Source organism: Lethenteron reissneri, chromosome 43 (genome assembly GCF_015708825.2).
Source record: "Lethenteron reissneri isolate LAM-NWPU_2019-01 chromosome 43, ASM1570882v1, whole genome shotgun sequence".
Taxonomy (NCBI): Eukaryota; Metazoa; Chordata; class Hyperoartia; order Petromyzontiformes; family Petromyzontidae; genus Lethenteron; species Lethenteron reissneri.
In genome coordinates this window covers 1,812,805-1,835,386 of record NC_083821.1, presented here as the reverse complement: position 1 = coordinate 1,835,386, position 22,582 = coordinate 1,812,805, and the positions used below count along the sequence as shown (strand labels likewise).

General features: G+C 56.1%; 1 protein-coding gene across 1 annotated transcript; it reads right to left on the bottom strand.

The window, feature by feature from the left end:
- Positions 1-965: 965 nt before the first annotated feature.
- Positions 966-22,265, bottom strand: LOC133353399 (collectin-12-like). The gene is given in 10 exon segments (XM_061569645.1): positions 966-2,001; positions 4,320-4,429; positions 8,750-8,886; positions 9,852-10,211; positions 15,187-15,978; positions 17,471-17,569; positions 18,266-18,305; positions 18,307-18,389; positions 19,082-19,135; positions 21,619-22,265. Coding segments are annotated over 10 exon segments (1,887 nt in total). The 5' UTR covers positions 21,671-22,265; the 3' UTR covers positions 966-1,841.
- Between the last annotated feature and the right edge of the window lie 317 nt (positions 22,266-22,582).

The window sequence follows — 22,582 nt, the reverse complement described above, 5'->3', positions numbered from 1 at the left end:
CCCCAAGCACACATGCGCACTCCGGACACCCGATTAGTGCGGCTAAAAATGCTGGCAGCGACGGAATCGTTTGCTGGGTCGGCGGTTTTTGCGAAGTGGTAGGAGGCCTCGTGTGGCCGCGTGAGATGAGGCTGAGGACCGCGAGAAGTGAGGCCCACGTGGCTGCACGCTAAGTGAGGCCCGTGGGCCGCAAAATCTGAAACCGTCAGGCTCATCACAATGTTTGCAAACGATGCGCCAAATTTTAAGTGCGTTCAAAAGCAGTACTTTAACAACGGCATCCACACAGTATCGTCGGGCTGAGATAGCTTTCAATACATTATTCGATTAGTTTGACGAAATAAGATTTTTTTTAAATGTAACATTCGAGGATAAATGCTTCGATTCCTCGGTGCGAGAATCGTCGTGAGATTTTACACAAATTTGCATTCCATCGTTATGGCTATGTGTGTGGGGCTGATGGGGGAGTGTACGCCTCTGCTGCTAATGCTTGACAGCAACACGTGATAGAGCTACGAGCCGGACTCGGCCTTTACTATCTCAGCTCTTAGGGCCCCCGATTGAGATAAGGACGGCCACGGCACAAGAAAGAGGGAGGTTACGAACGAGACGGCCGATTGCGTTTCGAAGCGTCCCAAGATACAAAAAACAAAACTCCCTCGAATCCCGAGGGAGTTTTGTGCATCGCTCGAGGGGAGAAGTGGGGGTGGTGGATTGAAAAGAGGACCCTGTTTTAGGGAAATTTGAAAGGGTGCCTCACATGGTAGGGAAAGGGGCCCGCCTCCTCGCCTGTAAGATCGCCAGTTCACCGGGCATCGATTCAAGGCAAGCTGACGAGACACCGTGATGTCGGAACCGGTCCAGAGATTGCTTGTCTTGAAAAACTGCCGCGGAAATGATGCGCTCACAGAAGGCCGTGGGCCTCAGGGTTTGAGCCAGGGAATCCCTGCAGTAGGATGCATAAGCGAGCTTAGATGTGTCATTGATAACGATTGAATGCCCAAGTCGGCCAGCTCAGCAAAGCACCCAAAAACACTTTGAAAATTGATGTCCTCGGGCGCACAAGGTCCGAGTTGCTCTCTCAAGCTCGTCTCGTCTCCATCACTTCTCAACTCTGCTGCTCTCAAAAGTGCAGCCTTTTTTTACAAGCCTCGATCGAGATATCAAACCTCTGATCTGGGAACCCTGTGCTTCCGGCCTGTCGACTCTTGTTACAGTCCCAAGGTCAATGTGGCTCAGTTTCGCTCCAGGTAGCCCCCGCCCCCTCACCACATCACCACCCCCCAACCCGCACAACCTTAGTGGCTTGTGTATCGAGCTTGGCACGAGTGGCTTGGTCCAATTTTCTGCCCTCTCCGTAGCATCTCGGTGCCTTGGGGGGCCCCTTTGGCCCGTGGGCCCCGCTGCAGTTGCAACTGCCCGCACACTCGATTAGCCACATGGAGCCGGGTCACAGAATTTCCGGGACCATCGTTTGCTTTTTTTAGTTTTAAACCAGCCCCCATGAGAGTTAATGGGCCTGCACCAACAAGTTAGGCGATGGCAACCTCTCGGCGTTCAATCGGCCCAATCGACGCGCCGGTGAGAGTGTGGGAGAGCACGGCGAGCACCAGGCGTCGAGTGAGTGTGCAAACTGCTGCTGGAGACCTGGTCTGGGGAAGGAAGCGGCGATGACGAAGATGCTGACGATCTCTTGAACGGAAACTCAAGACCGCGTCCTCGTCCCCCGCCAAGGAGCTATCTCTGAACTCTTGGGCGGTGTGGGGGTGGGGGAAGGCACGGGAGGGGGGGGAGTGCATCGCTGTTCATTATTAGGGGTAAAAGCCCTCCACACCCTCCACCTACACAACCATTGCCAAGTCCACGTCCCTCTCGCACACGAAGTGAATCTCCATGGAGCAGGGGAAGTCGTTCCACTTCCCGCCGAAGGTGAAGCCCGCGCAGTCTTCGCGCCCGTTCAATGACAGCGCCCAGTTGTCGGGCTGGCCATCCGCCCAGAAGCTGCACGCACACACGCACACAAAGACAAAAGGTCACCCGTGTCGCCTTAGCAGGCTTTAGCGGGCTATTAGCGAGTCGCACCTATGAAGGCCGAAATGGGACCCGAGGGGTGTGGTTGGAGAGCACCACGTCCGCACACAATACACACACACGAACGCATGCACAACACACACACACGCACGCATGCAGACAGGCACACACACAGGTCCGCACACAACACACACACACTTACACATGCACACAGGCACACACACACGTACGCATGCACAACACACACACACGTACGCATGCACACAGGCACACACACACATACGCATGCACACAGGCACACACACGTACGCATGCACACAGGCACAAACACACGTCCGCACACAACACACACACACATACGCATGCAGACAGACACACACACACGTACGCATGCAGACAGGCACACACACACACACACGTCTGCACACAACACACACACACGTACGCATGCACACAGGCACACACACACGTAAGCATGCAGACAGGCACACACACACGTCCGCACACAACACACATACACATGCACACAGGCACACACGCAAGTACGCCCGCTCATGACACATGCAGGGGAAGTATCTTGTGCACTGATATGATTCAGAATTGCACACAATCATAGCTGGGCAGGGTTGACGGCCGACGTTTCAAAGAATAACTTCGGAGCGGCAGTCAAGGAACGGGCGTGGGGAGATGGAGCAATGAAATCATCTTGCATACAGACGCCGGGTGGACAGTTACATCGCGGGATCATGCGCAGTGGCGGCGTCGTCGTCGAGAGATTGCAGAGGAGGCCTTCATCCAGCAGTGGATAGACCACTGCTGCTGATGACGACGACGACATCAACGAGGGTGAACAATCAAACGCAGGGCCCCGTCGCGTCGCGCGTCCCCTCGTCTCTAAAATTCGTCGTTACGCAACGCCCGCACCGCGCGCTGGGCGCCCGCCCAGGAATGCGACGGAGACCGTCAACGGGAGCCACACGTGGCACGCGCGTGTGGCTCCCGGCAAGCGAGGCTCACAGCGAGCGAGGCTTCCGGCGAGCGAGGCTCACAGCGAGTGTGGCTCTCAGTGAGAGTGGCTCTCAGCGAGTGTGGCTCACAGCGAGAGTGGCTCTCAGCGCTCACAGCGAGCGAGGCTCCTGGAGAGTGAGGCTCACATAGAGCGAGGCTCCCGGCAAGCGAGGCTCACAGCGAGTGAGGCTCACATCGAGAGTGGCTCTCAGCGAGTGTGGCTCACAGCGAGAGTGGCTCTCAGCGAGTGTGGCTCACAGCGAGAGTGGCTCTCAGCGCTCACAGCGAGCGAGGCTCCTGAAGAGTGAGGCTCACAGCGAGTGAGGCTCACAGCGAGTGAGGCTCTCGGCAAGCGAGGCTCCCAGAGAGCGAGGCTCACAGCGAGAGTCTGAAACAATGAGACGAGTTTCCGCTATAGGATCCCCCCCACCCAGCCCTCGACTCCCGTCTGCGTCGAGCCGGCGGTGTGAATAGGTGGTCGATGGCTCGGTCGCGTGCGGCGGGGTAAAGTGTGGGTACGTCCGTGATTTCGAGGACGAGCCACGCAACTCACAAGGGAATTTAACATCAGGGGTCTGCTCTGCGTCTCTCACCCGCACGTCGATGCATGTTTTGGCCCGTCAGCCGATCGGCTCCCCAAGCTGATATAGTTATCCAACAGCTTCTTGTGTACGCCTCTGCTGCTGATGCGTGACAACCACGCGTGACAGAGCTCCGAGCCAGACTCGGCCTTTACTATCTCGGCTCTTAGGGCCTCCGATTGAGATAAGCAGCCCTCTCACAAGGACGGACACGGCACAAGAAAGAGAGAGTTGCCTTTGTAGTCTTCGCCGATGGGAGCAGCAGGCAGTGGCATATGCGAGGAGAGGTGGGGGGCAGGGGTGGTGGGGGGACACGTAGAAGGGAAATAATAAAATAATAATAAAATAAAAAATACAATTCTCACGACGTTTTCTTATTTTATTATTTCCCTTCTACATGACTTTACCGAAAGAACCAAGAATATGAATCCCTGCAGTCACGAAATCGAAATCCTGTATATTGTGGATCATTAGCAGAGGTAATGCACTGAATGTTGTTGTGATTAACGTCGGGCACCACATTTAATAAAGCTTGAGATTTCGGGGACCGCTCGCCCCCTTGGGAAGTTTTTAGAATCCGCCTCTGGCAGCAGGGGTCACGTGGGAGGGGGGGAGTGAAGTGGAAGGGGGGGGGCAGTATAGTGGTGGTGGTGGGGGGGTCCCAAGAGTCCCCTCCCCCCGATGCTCGCGATGTCTCACGTGGGGCCGCCGAGCTTGGTGCCGTCCACCCACTCCCAGTTGCCCTCCACCATGGTGTCGTGCAGGCCGATGTACACAAAGTGCCCCATCGTCTTGGACACCAGCCACGTCTGGGGACGACATCATCATCATCATCGTCGACGTCATCGATGACACCCGGGAATCGTCGTCCATAGCGCGACACCGCAAAGCCCTAGGTTTGCCCGCCTCTGAAGATACAAACAAAATGACACATCGTGGGGGAGAGGAAGTAGAAGGCGCTGCGGTGATTATGAGATGTTAACTACCTCGGCTGGTATACAGGAGGTCGTGGGATTGATCCCGACCTGACGCCTGCGTTTTTGAAGTTTGCATGCCTCTCTCCACGTGATCGCGCGGATTTTTCTCCGGGCCCTCCGGGTTTTGCCCCTTCACATCTTGAATCAACGTGTGGGTTTAGAGTATTTGACTGCTATAAATTTCCACTTGATAAGCCACTTCATTGGGCTATAATTTTTGACATCCAGGTCGCTTGTGCAAAGAGCTGCACAAGCGAGATACAGGCGGAAGTCGATTATCGCAAATTCCGTAGAACAGCGATTCGTTAGGGCGCTCGCTATCCTAGAGAATATTTTTACGAAAAGAAAATTAAATTTTGAAAATATATATAAAGCGCTTACGGGTGAGAGAACGCAGCAGCAGCATAACCGGTGGAGGAAACGGTAGCCCCCCCCCCCCCGCCCTATAATTCGCTTAGCCATTGAGAGCGAACCCAGACCCCCACACCTCGCGATTCGATTATGACAAGCCGTGGGTCACAGTAACATTTTAACAACAACAAACACCCGATATGGTTTAAGCCAGGGTGAGAACGCACGGGACCTGGGATAGAGTCTCGGGCTCTGCCTAGAAGAAGTCTCACCACAGGAATTTAGACTGAGGGCATCGCTGAGACCACGGAAGGTCGTGCTGTTCTCCGAGAACGACCCGGATGACCCGGACTGGGAACCGAAGCTGCCCCTCCAACCGCGTCTGCCACCGCTGCCTCGCAGAAGTACAATAGAATGTATGTGCCCTACGTACGTCAGTTAATATTTTGTATTTTTTTATCACTATTAATATCTATTTTTCATCTTGCCTTTTCAGATGACCTTTGAAAATGGAATGAAACAAAGGGCAAAAGACGAACGAGTTCAATTAGTTTGTGTATGTATGCTCAAGAAGGGAGCTGTAATCTATTATGAAAGCCCAGAGTTTCGTTTGTCCATTTGTCCGTCAACCTAAAAAGTTGATCCAACAGGTTCACATCAATTGTCGACCCCCAGCACCCCCCCAAAATTTGTTTACGTATTTCTTAGGCATAAATGGCTACACATCCTACATACAATAGAGTCAGTAATATCTGTACACATGGGGGGTGGGGAGGGGGGACATCAGTGGGGGCGACGGGCAAGGCGCCAGGAAGCCCTCCGCAGGAGCTACAATGAGGCAGAGGTCGCAAACGGGTTTTGATTTCTTACCCGTACCCGTACCCGGCCGGGTACGGGTACCCGTTCCGTTCCCTACCCGTACCCTACCCGAAATGAGTGACAAACGGTTACTCACCAGTGACTCACAGCCTACCCGTACCCGTACCCGGCCGCACCAGGGTCGCAAATGGGTACCCGTACCTGGCCGGGTACGGGTAGCCGGGTATCGGGTAGGGTACGGGTATCGGGTACCCGGTTGCGACCTCTGCAATGAGGCGGCTGTGGGCCAGCGAAATTCTCGTCTTAGATTAAAAGTCCCAAATTCATATCAAAATTAAATTTATCCATCTCGCATTATGGGTAAAGGAAGTCAGTTTGGACATTTGTTAAAATAAAATAAATTGCCCTTTGTGATTTGTGAAAATAAATCCAGTAACCCTATGTGGCCTGGCGTTTGAGCCACCCTTTATATTTAAAGTGTCTGAAATGTGTGTTCAGCATTGTGGAACTGCCAAATTACTAGTCGCCTGCTTTATACACAGCCAATTTAATTTTCTCACTCCACTGCTGGATGAGAGCCTACCCCCCCCCCCACCCCATCCCATGCCTTGTGGGCTGTGAGGAATATTTGACCATACTTCACCACGCTGGTCAGCGCGGGGGTGTTGGTGAAGGTGGCGGGAGTTCAGAACAACATAAATCTGCTTGGCTCAACAACAATCTTCATCTGACCTGTCACTGAACATCTGTTTCATTCATCTGCCTACAGAGGCATCACAGAAGCATTCGTAGTCTGTTCCGTGCCAAAGCCTTCATCTTAAGCTCTAAACAATTCTCTCTACGATGCAAAGCGCCGCATTATCGGCCGAAGTTGGAATCCTGCGGTTATAGCTGCGGTGGAGTCGCCCAGTTCCTACCACACTACGCTCCATTAATCACACAGCAGTGAGGGTAAACAATGATGCTCCAACACTCAATGATTCACTCCGGTAACTCGCTCACAACGTCAGTCTTGTCGCTACTACCACTGCTTCCGTTCCCGTGAGCTTCACTCATCGATTCCTCTGCCCATGTTGGGCACTCGGTCACCCATGCTGTGTTCACACTGCAGGTCACAACAGCACCTTCATACACTCGCCCACTCACCACGCTGCAGGTCACAACAACAACGCACTCACCCACTCGAACGCTCATCCACTTACTCACCACACTGCAGGTCACAACAACAATTCACTCAACCCACACGAACGCTCACCCACTTACTCACCCACTCACCACGCTGCAGGTCACCACAACAACGCACTCACCCACTCGAACGCTCACCCACTTACTCACCCACTCACCACACTGCAGGTCACAACAACAACGCACTCACCCACTCGAATGCTCACCCACTTACTCACCCACTCACCACGCAGCAGGTCACAACAACAACGCACTCACCCACTCGAACGCTCACCCACTTACTCACCCACTCACCACACTGCAGGTCACAACAACAACGCACTCACCCACTCGAATGCTCACCCACTTACTCACCCACTCACCACGCAGCAGGTCACAACAACAACGCACTCACCCACTCGAACGCTCACCCACTTACTCACCCACTCACCACGCTGCAGGTCACAACAACAACGCACTCACCCACTCGAACGCTCACCCACTTACTCACCCACTCACCACGCAGCAGGTCACAACAACAACGCACTCACCCACTCGAACGCTCACCCACGTACTCACCCACTCACCACGCTGCAGGTCACAACAACAATGCACTCAACCTACTCGAACGCTCACCCACTTACTCACCCACTCACCACGCTGCAGGTCACAACAACAACGCACTCACCCACTCGAACGCTCACCCACTTACTCACCCACTCACCACGCTGCAGGTCACCACAACAACGCACTCACCCACTCGAACGCTCACCCACGTACTCACCCACTCACCACGCTGCAGGTCACAACAACAATGCATTCAACCTACTCGAACGCTCACCCACTTACTCACCCACTCACCACGCTGCAGGTCACAACAACAACGCACTCACCCACTCGAACGCTCACCCACTTACTCACCCACTCACCACACTGCAGGTCACAACAACAACGCATTCACCCACTCGAACGCTCACCCACTTACTCACCCACTCACCACGCTGCAGGTCACAACAACAACGCACTCACCCACTCGAACGCTCACCCACTTACTCACCCACTCACCACGCTGCAGGTCACAACAACAACGCACTCACCCACTCGAACGCTCACCCACTTACTCACCCACTCACCACGCTGCAGGTCACAACAACAACGCACTCACCCACTCGAACGCTCACCCACTTACTCACCCACTCACCACGCTGCAGGTCACAACAACAATTCACTCACCCACTCGAACGCTTACCCACTTACTCACCCACTCACCACGCTGCAGGTCACAACAACAACGCACTCACCCACTCGAACGCTCACCCACTTACTCACCCACTCACCACACTGCAGGTCACAACAACAACGCACTCACCCACTCGAACGCTCATCCACTTACTCACCCACTCACCACGCTGCAGGTCACAACACTTTCCCTTGCCGCTTCACCCCTTGAACTGCTCCACTTTGGAATTCCCTCCCGTTCATCTTCGTGTTTTTCCCCCAAGCTCTTACAGGAACAATAATAATAACTTTGCTCAATCCAAGACACGTGTTGCACTCTCGCCTATTTCATTATTGATAGTGCTGCTCGTTGCTGGCCGCTTGACACTGCGGGCCATTGGGACTGTACTCAGGCGACTGTTGCTCATAATATAATCGCAACAATAATTAGTTGGATAACTACGCACGATCGAGTGCGGCACGTTCGCCGGTAATGTGGTTCTCTGGCTGAGAAGACTTCCTCATCCCTTCTACACCGGGGTGGAGGGGGGGGTGGAGGGGGGTGGAGAGGTTGCACGAGCAAGGGCGCTGGCACGGCACCTGCTCATCCTTGGAGCTGATGATGACGAGGTGCGACTGCATCGCCATGCACGACTCGTTGGCCAGGGTCCAGTTCATCCTCATGTTGGACATGGAGTAGCAGCTGCCGTTGAAGTACGGCCCGAAGCCCTTGCAGGCTGCACGTGCGCACACACGGGGGGGGGGGGGCGACAACAGCAGCAGCAGGGTCGACGCTGATGACCAAATAACACAGAAACGTCGCTCCACGTTCGGCTCCGCTCTTCAATCTGGCCACGTTTCAGCTCCGAGAATGCGGTAGCGGGCGATGGACGTGAGGCCTGAAGCGCCCAACGCATGGAAACACAAATTGCCAAAGTTGATCCGAAAATAACTCAAAGTGGGATGACACGTAGCGGCAACCGTGGCACCCCTACTTGCCGACCGGTGCCCGCTTGCGGACCAGGTGCTGAGCCACCTTGTGCCGCATAGGGACAGCTGCCACTTGGGGGGTGCCGTTTCAATTTGCCTTCGACAAGATATGGACGACGCTGCTCATCGCGGGCAAAAAGCCCGGACGTAAAGGAGGGCGGCACTACCGAAACACAAATCATCATCACTTATGATCAACGCACTTTAATCTTTTACCTACGTGACTTTACCGAAAAAACCTAAGAATATGAATCCTTGCAGTCACGAAAGCTTCAAATCTAGAATTAATGCACATAGGGCCCCCAACCCTGCCACTGAAATCTGGAATCTCCACCACTGGAAATTTCCTTCGGCTGTAAACAGGAGATGAGCATTCTCTCAATGTACGCGTGAGCAGGAAATCACTCTGACTTAAGAGAACTAAGAAGCTCTCTTAAGTCGATAAAAAAAATCACCGAGCATCCCCGCCAAGTCGGCACGAGACTCGGCGAGGGCCTTGGGGGACGTGCTCAAGGCCACGTCCTCAAGGCGACCGAGCACGGCGCGACTCCGCGCCGCCTGGAAATGAGTCGAGTCCATCGTCGCGGCGCAGTTTGACGGTGGGGACAGACGAGGGGCATTTTCCAGGCAGCGCTGCGCTATCCTTGAGCTTTAACAACAATGGCTACGAGTGCTAAAGCAAGTAAGGGCTCCTCCCCCCACACCAACTTGCCTTCGCTCTTGGGGTCGTAGGGATCACCGGGGGGGCCCTGCATGCCGGGCGCTCCGCCAGGCCCCTGTTCCCCGGGGAATCCCCTCGGCCCCTTCAGGCCCTGGCTGCCCTTGGGCCCGAGGAGGCCCTGCGGTCCGACAGGCCCCGTGGAGCCCCTCGACCCCTTCGATCCCTTCATGCCCTTCTGCCCGGGTAGGCCGATGGGGCCCGGCTGGCCTTTGTCGCCCATCTCTCCCTTGGGGCCCGTGGCCCCCGTCTCGCCGAGTAGGCCCGGGTCGCCCTTCGGGCCCACGGGGCCAGGGATGCCCGCCGGGCCCTGCTCTCCCTGGTCGCCCTTGAGGCCCGGGGAGCCGGGCAGACCTGAGGAGACGGGAAGGAGGGTACGGTGGTGGCGCTCACTCGCTGCTGACGACGCCGATGCAAGCCGAGTTTATAGCGTGAGCTTGTTTAACGCGAAGTGGGGGGGGGGGGGGGGGCACGAACGGTGAATGTTGAACCTGAAACAAACGCTCATCGCGAAACACAATGATCTGCTTCTGTCTAATCGTGCATTGAACCCGATGTAGACGGTGAATACACCAGGCGAGAGAGCGACAGGGGAGAGGTAGGAGAGTGCGTGGAGGGAAGTAGAGTGAGATGAGAGATGAGAGATAGGAGAGTGTGTGGAGGGGAGTAGAGTGAGATGAGAGGTAGGAGAGTGTGTGGAGGGAAGTAGAGTGAGATGAGAGATAAGAGGTAGGAGAGTGTGTGGAGGGAAGTAGAGTGAGATGAGAGATAAGAGGTAGGAGAGTGCGTGGAGGGGAGTAGAGTGAGATGAGAGGTAGGAGAGTGCGTGGATGGGAGTAGAGTGAGATGAGAGGTAGGAGAGTGCGTGGATGGGAGTAGAGTGAGATGAGAGGGCAAAGGCAGGAGAGTGCGTGGAGGGGAGTAGAGTGAGATAAGAGGGGAGAGGTTGGTGGGCGAATATCCACGGAGGATGTCAAAGGTCATGAGGGTAGTGACTTAGCAGGTGATTCAGAACTGGATTTGGATCTGCGGGTTGGAGTGACGAGGCCTAGCTTTGTGGGTCTGCGTGAGGAGTCTTGTAACTGGGGGGTTTTAGGGAAGTGAGCTGCAGTGGACGCCACGATAAGCCAAGCGTCAGGTCGCTTGACCCGTGGCGCTGCCAGATGTTGGGCTTCCATTAGTTCTGTCTGTCAGCCACCCCCAGAGTCCACAGGTCCATGGTTCAATCTCATGGCGCGGCAGCTGAAATCCCACCCTCCCACCCACCCCACCACCCACCTGCCTTTGTCGCAGTTCATTGGCGGGCCGAGTGTGGTGGAGGACAACGTGGGTACTCTCACTTCTTCCAAGACAGTCTGACCAGCGTGGAAGGGTAGGCCACACTACGCTCTATATAGCGGGGCTCTCTGGAGATCCCTCTCGTGGAGGCCCTTCTGCCAACAGTGGCGTGAGCCCAGATATTGCAGGGCTGCCCCTGCACCTCCTGAGAAGATAATTTTTTTTAAATTAAATAATCTGCCTCACATTTTCAAATGAAACAACCAACAGCAGCTTCTACAGAAGTAACCGTCTCCCTGGAAATTGCCAAATTGCAACAAACAGACCGTGGGATTTGAACCGTTTATGCAGAACCGCGTAAAAAAAATGTCTCTTTATTTATTTTCAAACGTCTTTCTCACTTCTTTCCTCGGTCGACTTGAAACCATTCCGGCCTTTTCGTGCACACAACCCTGAGAACAGCTGTTTAAAGGCGCTTTATACATTATCCTCGTTATTATTATTATCATTAAACTCGAAGCCACAGAACCGTCTCACCCTAGTGTCGGGGACGTCGGTGGGCCTTGCAAAGCGGGGCCACGAGAGAGCCACCGTACTGAGCCGTGGTGCCGATGCATTGGGGGACCCCCCTAAGCTTGGAATTATTATTAAAAAGTAAAACGAAGACGAGGGAGATGAAGAGGGGAGATGCAGAATAAGAAGAGATGGAGACGAAGTGGGCACGAGAGGAGAGAGACGTGTAAGATGAGAGATCAATTTGATTTCGTTCTTGTCAACGGTAAAAACCACACGCATTCATCATAGCACGTTATGTTCGTTCGGATTTCAATCCAATCTGATATTTGGTGCAGCTCAATTTTTCCCCCACGGCGCCTTTGAGCCGCTTGGGACACGAAGCGCTTGCTGAGTTTGCACGATGCCCAGCGGCGCTGGGCTGGCGCGGATGGAACACAGCGGCACTTAGACCCCCCCCCCGCCCTTCGCGTAACTGCACACCGTAACCGCACACTACAACCGCACACCTTAACCGCACTCCGTAACCGCACACCATAACCGCACACCACAACCGCACACCACAACCGCACACCATAACCGCACACCGTAACCGCACACCATAACTCCACACCATAACTGCACACCGTAACCGCACACCGTAACCGCACACCGTAACCGCACACCGTAACCACAGACCGTAACAGCACACCATAACCGCACACCGTAACCGCACACCGTAACCGCACACCATAACCGCACACCATAACCGCACACCGTAACTGCACACCGTAACCACACACCGTAACAGCACACCGTAACAGCACACCATAACCGCACACCGTAACCGCACACCGTACCCACACACCGTAACCGCACACCATAACCGCACACCGTACCCACACACCGTACCCACACACCATAACCGCACACCATAACCGCACACCATAACCGCACACCGTAACTGCACACCGTAACCACACACCGTAACAGCACACCGTAACAGCACACCATAACCGCACACCGTACCCACACACCGTAACCGCACACCGTACCCACACACCGTAACCACACACCGTACCCACAAACCGTACCCACACACCATAACCGCACACCGTACCCACACACCGTAACCGCACACCGTACCCACACACCGTAACCACACACCGTAACCGCACACCGTACCCACACACCGTACCCGCACACCGTAACCGCACACCGTACCCGCACACCGTACCCACACACCGTACCCACACACCGTACCCACACACCGTACCCGCACACCATAACCGCACACCGTACCCGCACACCGTAACCGCACACCGTACCCACACACCGTACCCACACACCGTACCCGCACACCGTACCCGCACACCGTACCCGCACACCGTACCCGCACACCGTAACCGCACACCGTAACCGCACACCGTAACCGCACACCGTACCCGCACACCGTACCCGCACACCGTACCCGCACACCGTACCCGCACACCGTAACCGCACACCGTACCCGCACACCGTACCCGCACACCGTACCCGCACACCGTACCCACACACCGTACCCACACACCGTACCCGCACACCGTACCCGCACACCGTAACCGCACACCGTAACCGCACACCATAACCGCACACCATAACCGCACACCGTAACTGCACACCGTAACCACACACCGTAACAGCACACCGTAACAGCACACCATAACCGCACACCGTACCCACACACCGTAACCGCACACCGTACCCACACACCGTACCCACACCGTAACCGCACATCGTAACCGCACACCGTAACCACACACCGTACCCACACACCATAACCGCACACCGTAACCGCACACCGTAACAACACACCATAACCGCACACCGTACCCGCACACCGTACCCACACCGTACCCACACACCGTAACCGCACACCGTAACCACACACCGTACCCACACACCATAACCGCAAACCGTAACCGCACACCGTAACAGCACACCATAACCGCACACCATAACCGCACACCGTACCCACACACCGTAACCGCACACCGTAACCGCACACCGTAACCGCACACCGTAACCGCACACCGGTTTGGCGTCCGATGTGACTGTCGCGGCTCGTTAAAGGAGCGCAGGCCCAACGAGCAATTAAAATTGCAAACCCCGGGCATCAGTTCAAGCGGAACGAACTTGCGGGGGTGGGTGGGGGGGTGCATTCAAATGCAAATCGACGATACGTACGTTCGTGTACGTTGAAACTAAGAATAATGTGCACGTCGGGACGATTAATTTACCCATTAATTTTTAGGTTTTAAAGACAACCTCTTTCACGTCCCCCTGCCGTAATGGGCTGCGTTCCCCGGGTTTGCGTGTGTCACGTCCGACGTTTCGCGCCCACGTCCTATGGGGGCGCCTTCTTTCGGGAATTGAATTCAGTTGCTGAAAAAAGGTACGGCACCGCGGAGCGGGTGAATGGCGCCATCGTCACCCTTTCATTCAACGAAACCACCATCATCATCATCAGCAGCAGCAGCATCATCAGCAGCAGTGATCATTCCACTGCTGGATGATGGTCTTCTCAAGCCATCTCTCTTCGGACCTGTGACGTAACGGGCTGATCGCATCACTCCATCCCCCAAGTTGGATCTGTTATACCACGAGTGCGGGTGGTTAATAGAGACACGATAGCTTCGTACGGGCCGACACAGTAGTGACGTCATATGTCACTACACTTGTGATAATACGTGTGTGTCTATTTGGTGTTTGAACATCTTAACACCTCCTGTGTTATTGTTCAAAAGGGTTAAGTCTTTTCTTATCATCTGGATACTGGCAAAAATTGTCTCACAGATACGTTCCTCTTTTTGATATACGTATATATATTACTCGTGTTTAGCCAGGAATAATATATATTAGTCCTGTTTATCAAAAAAAGATGGATTCAAGGCCCCTTTTCAGGAGGGTCCTGCCAAGTTTGCTCCGAAGAGGGAAATGTTTCCACTGCGTGTAATCCCAAATGAGTAATTTTCATGTCGTTTTTCAGAATGGGGTTGTTTTGGCCAAGACCGGTTACACTGTAAGTTTCGCTTGTTTTTAGCCTTGGGAGGAAACTGGAGCTCCCAGAGGCGACCCGCGCAAGACAGGGGAAGAACCCACAAACTCTACACAGAAACACGGCCCAGTTGGCAATCGAACCCAGGCCCTTCTTGCTGCTAGGTGACGAGCGTTGCCACTGCGCCACCCATCTTCCCTCCTTCGGCTGCCACTCCGTTGTTAGCCTCGACCACCGGCCATCACCCCCTCTGGACAGCGTGTTCTCCCCTAGCCCGAAGCAGTCAGCGTGATGCTTCGTCTCACTCGACGATGTCCTCTGATGCACGCGCTCCTCTTCCCACAACGTCAATGTAAAATCCCGAGGAGGCCACCCCTCCACGTTGCTTTCCCCGCACGCATCACGGGCACTGGCCGCCCCGGATTTCAACGCAGCGTCCTCGGCAGAAGACGCAAGGATCTTCGTTGAACAGCGGGGGGGGGGGGGGGGGGGCACCGCGCATCCTCGTCCCGCGCCACTCACCGTTCAGCACCGTGATGTTGCGCACCTTGTCGCCGTGCTCCTGCAGCAGCAGCCGCACCTCGTCCACGAACAGCGACACGTTGCGGTACCCGGCGTCCACCCGCTCCGTCAGCGCCTGCCGGGCGCCGCTCCAGTCCTTGCGCAGGACGCGGAAGGCGCCATCGAGCCGCGCCACGTCCTGCTGCGCGCCCGCGAGGCCCTGCGCGAGCTTGGCCCGCTCCCTCTGCCACGACTCCTGGGCGCGCGTCGCCGTCCGGTTCAGCGCCGCCACCGCGGGCCGCCACAAACGCGCCGCCTCCTCCGCGGCCGCACGGGCCTCCCGCGCGAGCGCCTCCAGCTCCCGCCCGCGCTCCTCGGCCGCCAGGTCGGCGAGCCGGAGGGCCTCCGCCGCGGACGACGCGTTGCTCCGGAGGTCGTCCAGCCGGCCCGCCAGCTCGTCCCGCCCGTCGGCGCCGTCCGCCGCCGCGGCCGAGACGTTCGCGGCCAGCTCGTCGACGCGCGAGGGCAGGCCGCGCAGCGACAGCAGCGTCGCGTTGGCCTCCCAGCTCCAGCGCTGCAGGGCCTCCAGGCCCGCGCGGCTCGAGGCGGCCGCCGTGGGGTCCCCGGCGAGCCCCGTGGCCTCCTCCAGGGCCTGCACGCGCTGGCCGATGTGGCCCAGCCGCTGCGTGCCGAGCGCCGCCAGGTCGAGGCGGTCCTGCAGCTGCTGCGTCGACTCCTTGAGCGTGTCGACGTCCTGCCGCCAATGCAACAACGCGTCGCCGATGGATTTCTCTTTGTTCTGCACGAGCTTGTCTGGTGTAGGGCGGAGGGGGGGAAAGTGGGGGGCCGGGAGGAGGTGACTTAGCGCGAGCGACTTCCAGAGGCCAGCGACGATGCGTCGACTCGCCGACTGACACATCGATTACGGCACGAGGCAGAGCCATCCCTCTTCACGTAACAGTCTACGTCCACGTATTTTCAACTTGAGATCCTTCATTTTACGTAATCTCGCCGAGGTGGCAGGGTGGCACAGAGGATCCAAGCGTGGAGGTGGCATTCTTGTAATTACACTGACAAGAGGGACACATGCATCAAAGGGAGGACACGGCACGCTAACTGTTAATGCAACGAAGGCTTGGGCAGGACACGTCACGAGAAGAGACGATGGTCAGGGGTAGTGGCAGAGTGGAAGGGGATACGCACCGACGAGAATGAGTGATGGATCGGCGTGTAGGTGTATATACAGGGTGGGCCATAAGTAACTCCCAGATTTGAAATCACGGTATTTTGTGTTAAGTGATTTTTTTTTGCAGAAATAAAGTAGAAGCCTTGGAGTTTATGATGAACTGGTTATAACTCTTGGTAGCCTGCGAGAATAGTTGACATTTAATCAGAAACAATTGTTCAATTATTTCAAACACAGGGAGACTGCTGCAGATATTTTAAGACCCGAACGGCTCCAACTCCGCACTGAATTCGGGCGTTCATTTCCCAATTTCGGGAATCGGGAACGACGGTGGATGCACAGCGTCGTGTTGGCAGCCCTCGAACCGGTCGATCTCCGACTTCTATTGAGCAAGGGAGGGAACCCTGAAACTCCGACGGGGGAGGAGACGCCCCGCTGCTCAATTGGGGATGGCACAGAGGTCGCTGCGGCCAAACTCGGGTACAGGACTTGCCTCTTTTTCCACGTAAGATGCAGCCGGCGCAAGAATTTACGAGCCGAGAGACCATCGAAGCAGCCTAAGGGGCTCGCTTGCTTTCGCTGACACGGAGAGTGATGGAAGATGCCGTTGAAAGAGCACGGATTCGCCAACGCAACGCAGGCCGTCATTTGCAAGATATTTAGTTTTTCACGCGTAATTATATCGAATCTCCATGAATTAAGGAATTTTCAATAATCTGGAGCGTGTTTTTGTTTACTTTTTCAAAAGTTATAGGCAAAACAAACCGGGTAGTTACTCATGGCCCACACTTTGTATATACCATTGCATCGCAAGACCGAGGCAGATGACAACAGCAGCTTGGGGGAAGAGCCCACATCCAAACAGTGGATTGATCACGGCTGGCGAGAGCACATCCTAAAACCTGATCATCATCATCGTCATCATAGCCGTCGCCGTCGTGATTCGCTGCTGGATGAAGGTCTGCCCCTGCTGTGGCCATCTGCTCACGTGGGCCCGCCGACGCCGCTATGCGACTCGCGGCGTGCAACGGGCAGTGGGAGAGGGGGGGGGGGAGTTGGGGGAGTAAAGTTCCACGTTCATTTGTCGACTTGTGTCCAGGGCGTTGAGCCTCCACTTACCCAGCGTCTCCAGCTTCGTCCCGAAGGCGTCCAGCCGCTCCCTCAACGTCAGGTCCTCGGCGGTCATGACCGTCGCCACGCCGTCGATCCGCTGGAACACTGCGCACGACGGCGCCACGGCGGGGTCACCGGGCCGCACCCACCCACGAAGTCGCGAGTCATTTCATTTCTTGTTGTTGTTTGTGTTTAGTTTGTTGTCCTTCCCACGCACCGCCGATTAGCACGGTTGGCTACGTACGGTGCGGAGGAAGTTCAACACACGTACGGTACATGCATGTCCCCCGTGTAGCCCACACAAATGCCGTTCGCAAGTTAAAGATGCAAAGGTAAAGGCGCAGCCCTGCAATTGCTCGCTCTCACGCCACCGCTGGCAGGAGCGGCCTCCGCTCAGAGGGAGCTCTAGGAGAGAACTCCTCTTCCACGCGGGCCAGACGTCCTGGAAGAGGTGGGGTTACCCACACTTCACCCCGCAATGCACGGCCTGCCGATCGTCGACTAATTGTGGTGTTGCCGTTGCTGCTGCTGGGTGAGCAGGTGGGGAGGGGGGAGGGGGGGAGGGAGGAGGGGGGGCTTCCAGAAACCTGCGCCGTTGTTTCAGCTGCCACGCCGGGAGATCGAAACGAACCTGCGACCTCAATCATTGCTGACCGTGACAGATGGCGATGGCTGGGGAAGCCTTCGTCCAGCAGTGGATAGACCATGGCTGCTCGCAATGATTGGTGGTGGTGGTGGTAACGATGAAGAAGATGGCATGAGCGAGATTCCTCCCTCCCCGTGTCACCCTAGGCCTCTCACCCGTGTAGCTGATGACGGCGAGGATGATCGACAGCAGGGACGCACAGGCCGCACAGCAGGGCGATCGCCGTCTTCAGCGCGCACTTCCTGCGGCACCGCGAGCAGCCGGCGCCGTCCGAGATTCCTGTGCCAGTGACGGGAGGTCAGGGAGGGGGGGGGGTCAGGGGGTCAGGGGGTAGCGTGATTCAACCTCCAAGCAGAACCAGCGCCACCGCCACCCGGACCAGGGTCTCGTCCGGACCGTCACTCACATCCTGCACCACGCGCTGGTGGAGGATCGGTCTCATGATTGGACGGTCAAAGTGTCTCTTAGTCACATCTAGACACGTCGTGGGTGTCTCTTAGCCACATCTAGACACGCCGTGGGTGTCTCTTAGCCGCATCTAGGCACGCTGTGGGTGTCTCTTAGCCACAGCTATCCATACCCATCAACATCACCATCCAATCACCCGATCATCATCACAACGGGGTCGCGTAAACGAGTACCACTTTGTGATGAAGTCACCAGCGGTTGTCTCATGGATAGATTCGCCCCTCCCCAGAGAGGAACGGAGCTTACACCACCGACTCTGCAGCTCTGAGATCGGCCTCCGAACCGCAAGCGGCAGCCGCAGCAGCAGCGGCAGCAGCAGCAGCCGCAGCAGCAGCGGCAGCATCAGCAGCGGCAGCATCAGCAGCGGCAGCGGCAGCAGCGGCAGCCGCGGCAGCAGCAGCAGCGGCAGCAGCAGCAGCGGCAGCAGCAGCCGCATCAGCAGCAGCAGCCGCATCAGCAGCAGCAGCAGCAGCGGCAGCAGCCTCCTCCACAGAGGCACTTACCGAATCTGTTGTACTCGAAAGAGTCGATGTCTCCGTCTCCTTCGCACGCTCCTCCTGGAGGTGGTTGGGAGGGAGGGAGGGTCACACAGGGTCGCTCCGTGAGCCGGGGGACGTGGTGGTGGGGGTGGTGGGGGGGGGTGCATGCCTGGGGCTGCGCCCGGCGACCCCCCAAAGCAGCAGCTGCCCTCGCAGCGCAAGGGAGCCCCCGATCATGCAACACAAGCAGCGCGTCGTGGAGCGAGCTCGCTGTTGATAACGAGACATAATCGTTGTTACTCTCACTCGCCTCGAGCTCGCCTGTAGCTCTCCGCCTTGTCGGTAGCTCTCAATCAACGAAATCAGGACATGCCACGTTCTGATTACGTGACAAACCTTATCGTTGGCTGTGTCGGGTGGTGACGGGTTTTAACGACACATTTATATATTTACGCGATCTAACCCGAAAAAAACCCTCTATTATGGATGATATTGGTCGCGAAAGCCTCCTGCGTGTAAAATATTGTTGTTGTTGTTATGTGTGCTTGTGCAGCACTGCCCAGCATCACCAGATAGATCCTCTGTAAGCCCCCCCCCCCCTCCTATTAGCGCAACCATGAGGCTCGGCAACCTCCAACAACGCTGATAGCGGCTGGTCGACGTGGACATCGGCCGGACGAGGAACAAGTGGGGATGAGGATGAGGGCTGATGAGGTTGAGTACCTAGCGGTGACGACGATGATGCTGATGAAGAGGTGGGATGAGGAGGGGGGGGAGAGCGGGGAGACTCGGCTTCACCAAACACGTCACCCGCGCGTGCGTGCGAGTGATGTGTGTATGCACTGTATGGTGAACTTCTTTCGCACCGTACGTAGCCGACCGTGCTAATAGGAGGTGCGTGGGAAGGGCAACAAACTAAACACAAAAAGCGGTTCTTAAACAATTGGGTTGCCAATCTCGATGATTTAAAACTGAATTCATTCCAGCGGCTTCCTATTAACGGAAGGAAGTGTGTTCCAGACGGCCGCAGAAGCGCATCTGAAAGCGCGCGATGCGGCGACAGTCTTTGGTTCGATGGTGTGCGTGGTGGGTGCGTGGTGTACGTGGTGTGTGTTTGCCTGGTCGGTGTGCGTGTGGTGTGCGTGGTGTGTGTGCGTGGTGTGTCTGCGTGGTGTGTGTGCGTGGTGTGTGTATGGTGTGTGTGTGCGTGGTGTGTGTGCGTGGTATGTGTGTGTGGTGTGAGTGCGTGGTGTGTGTGCGTGGTGTGTGTGCGTGGTGTGTGTGTGAGTGGTGTGTATGGTGGATGTGCGTGGTGTGTGTGGTGTGTGTGCGTGCGTGGTGTGTGTGGCGTGTGTGCGTGCGTGGTGTGTGGCGTGTGTGCGTGGGGTGTGCGAGTGCGTGGTGGGTGTGCGTGGTGTGTGTGCGTGGTGTGTGTATGGTGTGTGTGTCCGTGGTGTGTGTGCGTGGTATGTGTGTGTGGTGTGAGTGCGTGGTGTGTGTGCGTGGTGTGTGTGCGTGGTGTGTGTGTGAGTGGTGTGTATGGTGGATGTGCGTGGTGTGTGTGGTGTGTGTGCGTGCGTGGTGTGTGTGGCGTGTGTGCGTGCGTGGTGTGTGGCGTGTGTGCGTGGGGTGTGCGAGTGCGTGGTGGGTGTGCGTGGTGTGTGTGCGTGGTGTGTGTGCGTGGTGTGTGGGTGTGCGTGGTGTGTGCGTGGTGTGCGTGGTGTGTGGGTGTGCATGGTGTGTGTGCGTGGTGTGTGTGGCGTGTGTGCGTGGTGTGTAGGTGTGCGTGGTGGGTGTGCGTGGTGTGTGTGCGTGGTGGGTGTGGTGTACGTGGTGTGTGTGTGCGTGGTGGGTATGCGTGGTGTGAGCGTGGTGTGTGTGCGTGGTGGGTGTGGTGTGTGTGGTCTGTGTGCGTGGTGTGTGTGCGTGGTGGGTGTGGTGTGTGTGGTGTGTGAGCGTGCGTGGTTTGTGTGCATGTTGTGTGTGTGTGCGTGGTGTGTGTGTGTGCGTGGTGTGTGTGCGTGGTGTGTGTGCGAGGTGTGTTTTTGTCTTTGTGTGTGTGGGAGCGGTGGCGCAGCAGTTATCGCGCTGCGCTTAGAACACGACACGAATACCAGTGACGATTTCAGTATCTTAACCGACGCTGGGTGTACCCTAGGTTGACTAAGCCACAAATTAATACCTGGTGTGGCGTGTAAGCATCAGGACTGGGGAGACAAAGGCGGTCGGGCGTGGTGCTGGCCACCCACCCCCTCTTGTACTATACTGTGTGTTCGTCTGTGTTTGTGGGGAGCGGTGGCGCAGTGGTTAACGCGCCGCGCTACGAATCCAGCGACCCGAGTTCGATTCCTGCTCACAGACAAACATTCCGCTCACGGCCAAACCGGTTCCGGGACTCCCCTAGGTCAACTCAGCCTTCAATGAGTACCTGATGGCGTGCAAGCATCGGCCACTGGGGAGACGTATTTATGACCCCCCCCCCCCCCCCGCTAACATTACTTGCCCCAAGTATGTTCGAGGAGGCTATACGGGGCATCTTTACCTTGTACGATGTCACTCACCGTTCACCATCGCGTCTCCTTCTCCCTGGCTGCTAGATCCCAAGCGATTCATGGGTCCGTCCGTCCGTGTGTCAGTAGTTGTGTAAGTTGACCTTCTTCTTTCACACCGTGCGTAGCCAGCCGTTATGTGTCCGTGTGTATGTATGCGTTTCTTTATATACGATTGCGTCTATGTCTGCGTGTGTGTGTGTGCGTCTGTCTATCTGTGTTTTACGCGCGCGCGTGTGTGTGACAAATGTGCGCGTGTAAGTTTGTGTAATATTTACACACATACGCACGTGTCTCTCTGTGTGTCTGTATGTATGTACTTATTATTACATGTGCACGTTTAATGTATATGTGTACGTACGTGTGTGTATCTACATGCGTGTTGCTTTACGCGTGCATGTGTGATGTCGTGCACGCGCACGACCTGCGTGTAAGACGACACGTGTGTGAGCGTGTGTCTCTCCACGCGCGTCTATGTGTCGGTGTGCCAATGTGTGTGTGTGTACACGTATACGGTACGTGTGTCTCTACGCGTGTGTGTGTGTATCCAATAAGTTGTCTGCCTCTCTCTCTGGTTGAACGCACACTGCGCAGTGCTGCTGCTGCTGCTGTTTGCTCCCTCCGATCATCTCACTCGCACTCTGCCCCACGCTTCTCAAGATAAACTAATCCAGTCCGGGGCTCCGGATGCGAATTCTATTGGCGGAAGACCAAAGTGGTTCGCGCGTGTGTGAATGTGTATGTACGTAGTGTGGTGGAGGGGGGAGGAAGGGGAGCGGTGGCGCTGCGGTTAGCGCACCGCGTTACTGAACCCAGCCACCCGAGTTCGGATTCCCGCTCACGGCCACCGACACGATTATCTCAATCGGTGCTGGGGCTCCCCTAGGTCGACTCAGCCTCAAATGAGTACCCGTTAACAGCACTTTCCCCGACAGTCTGTTAAGGCTATACGGGGGATCTTTGTTTTTTTGTATGT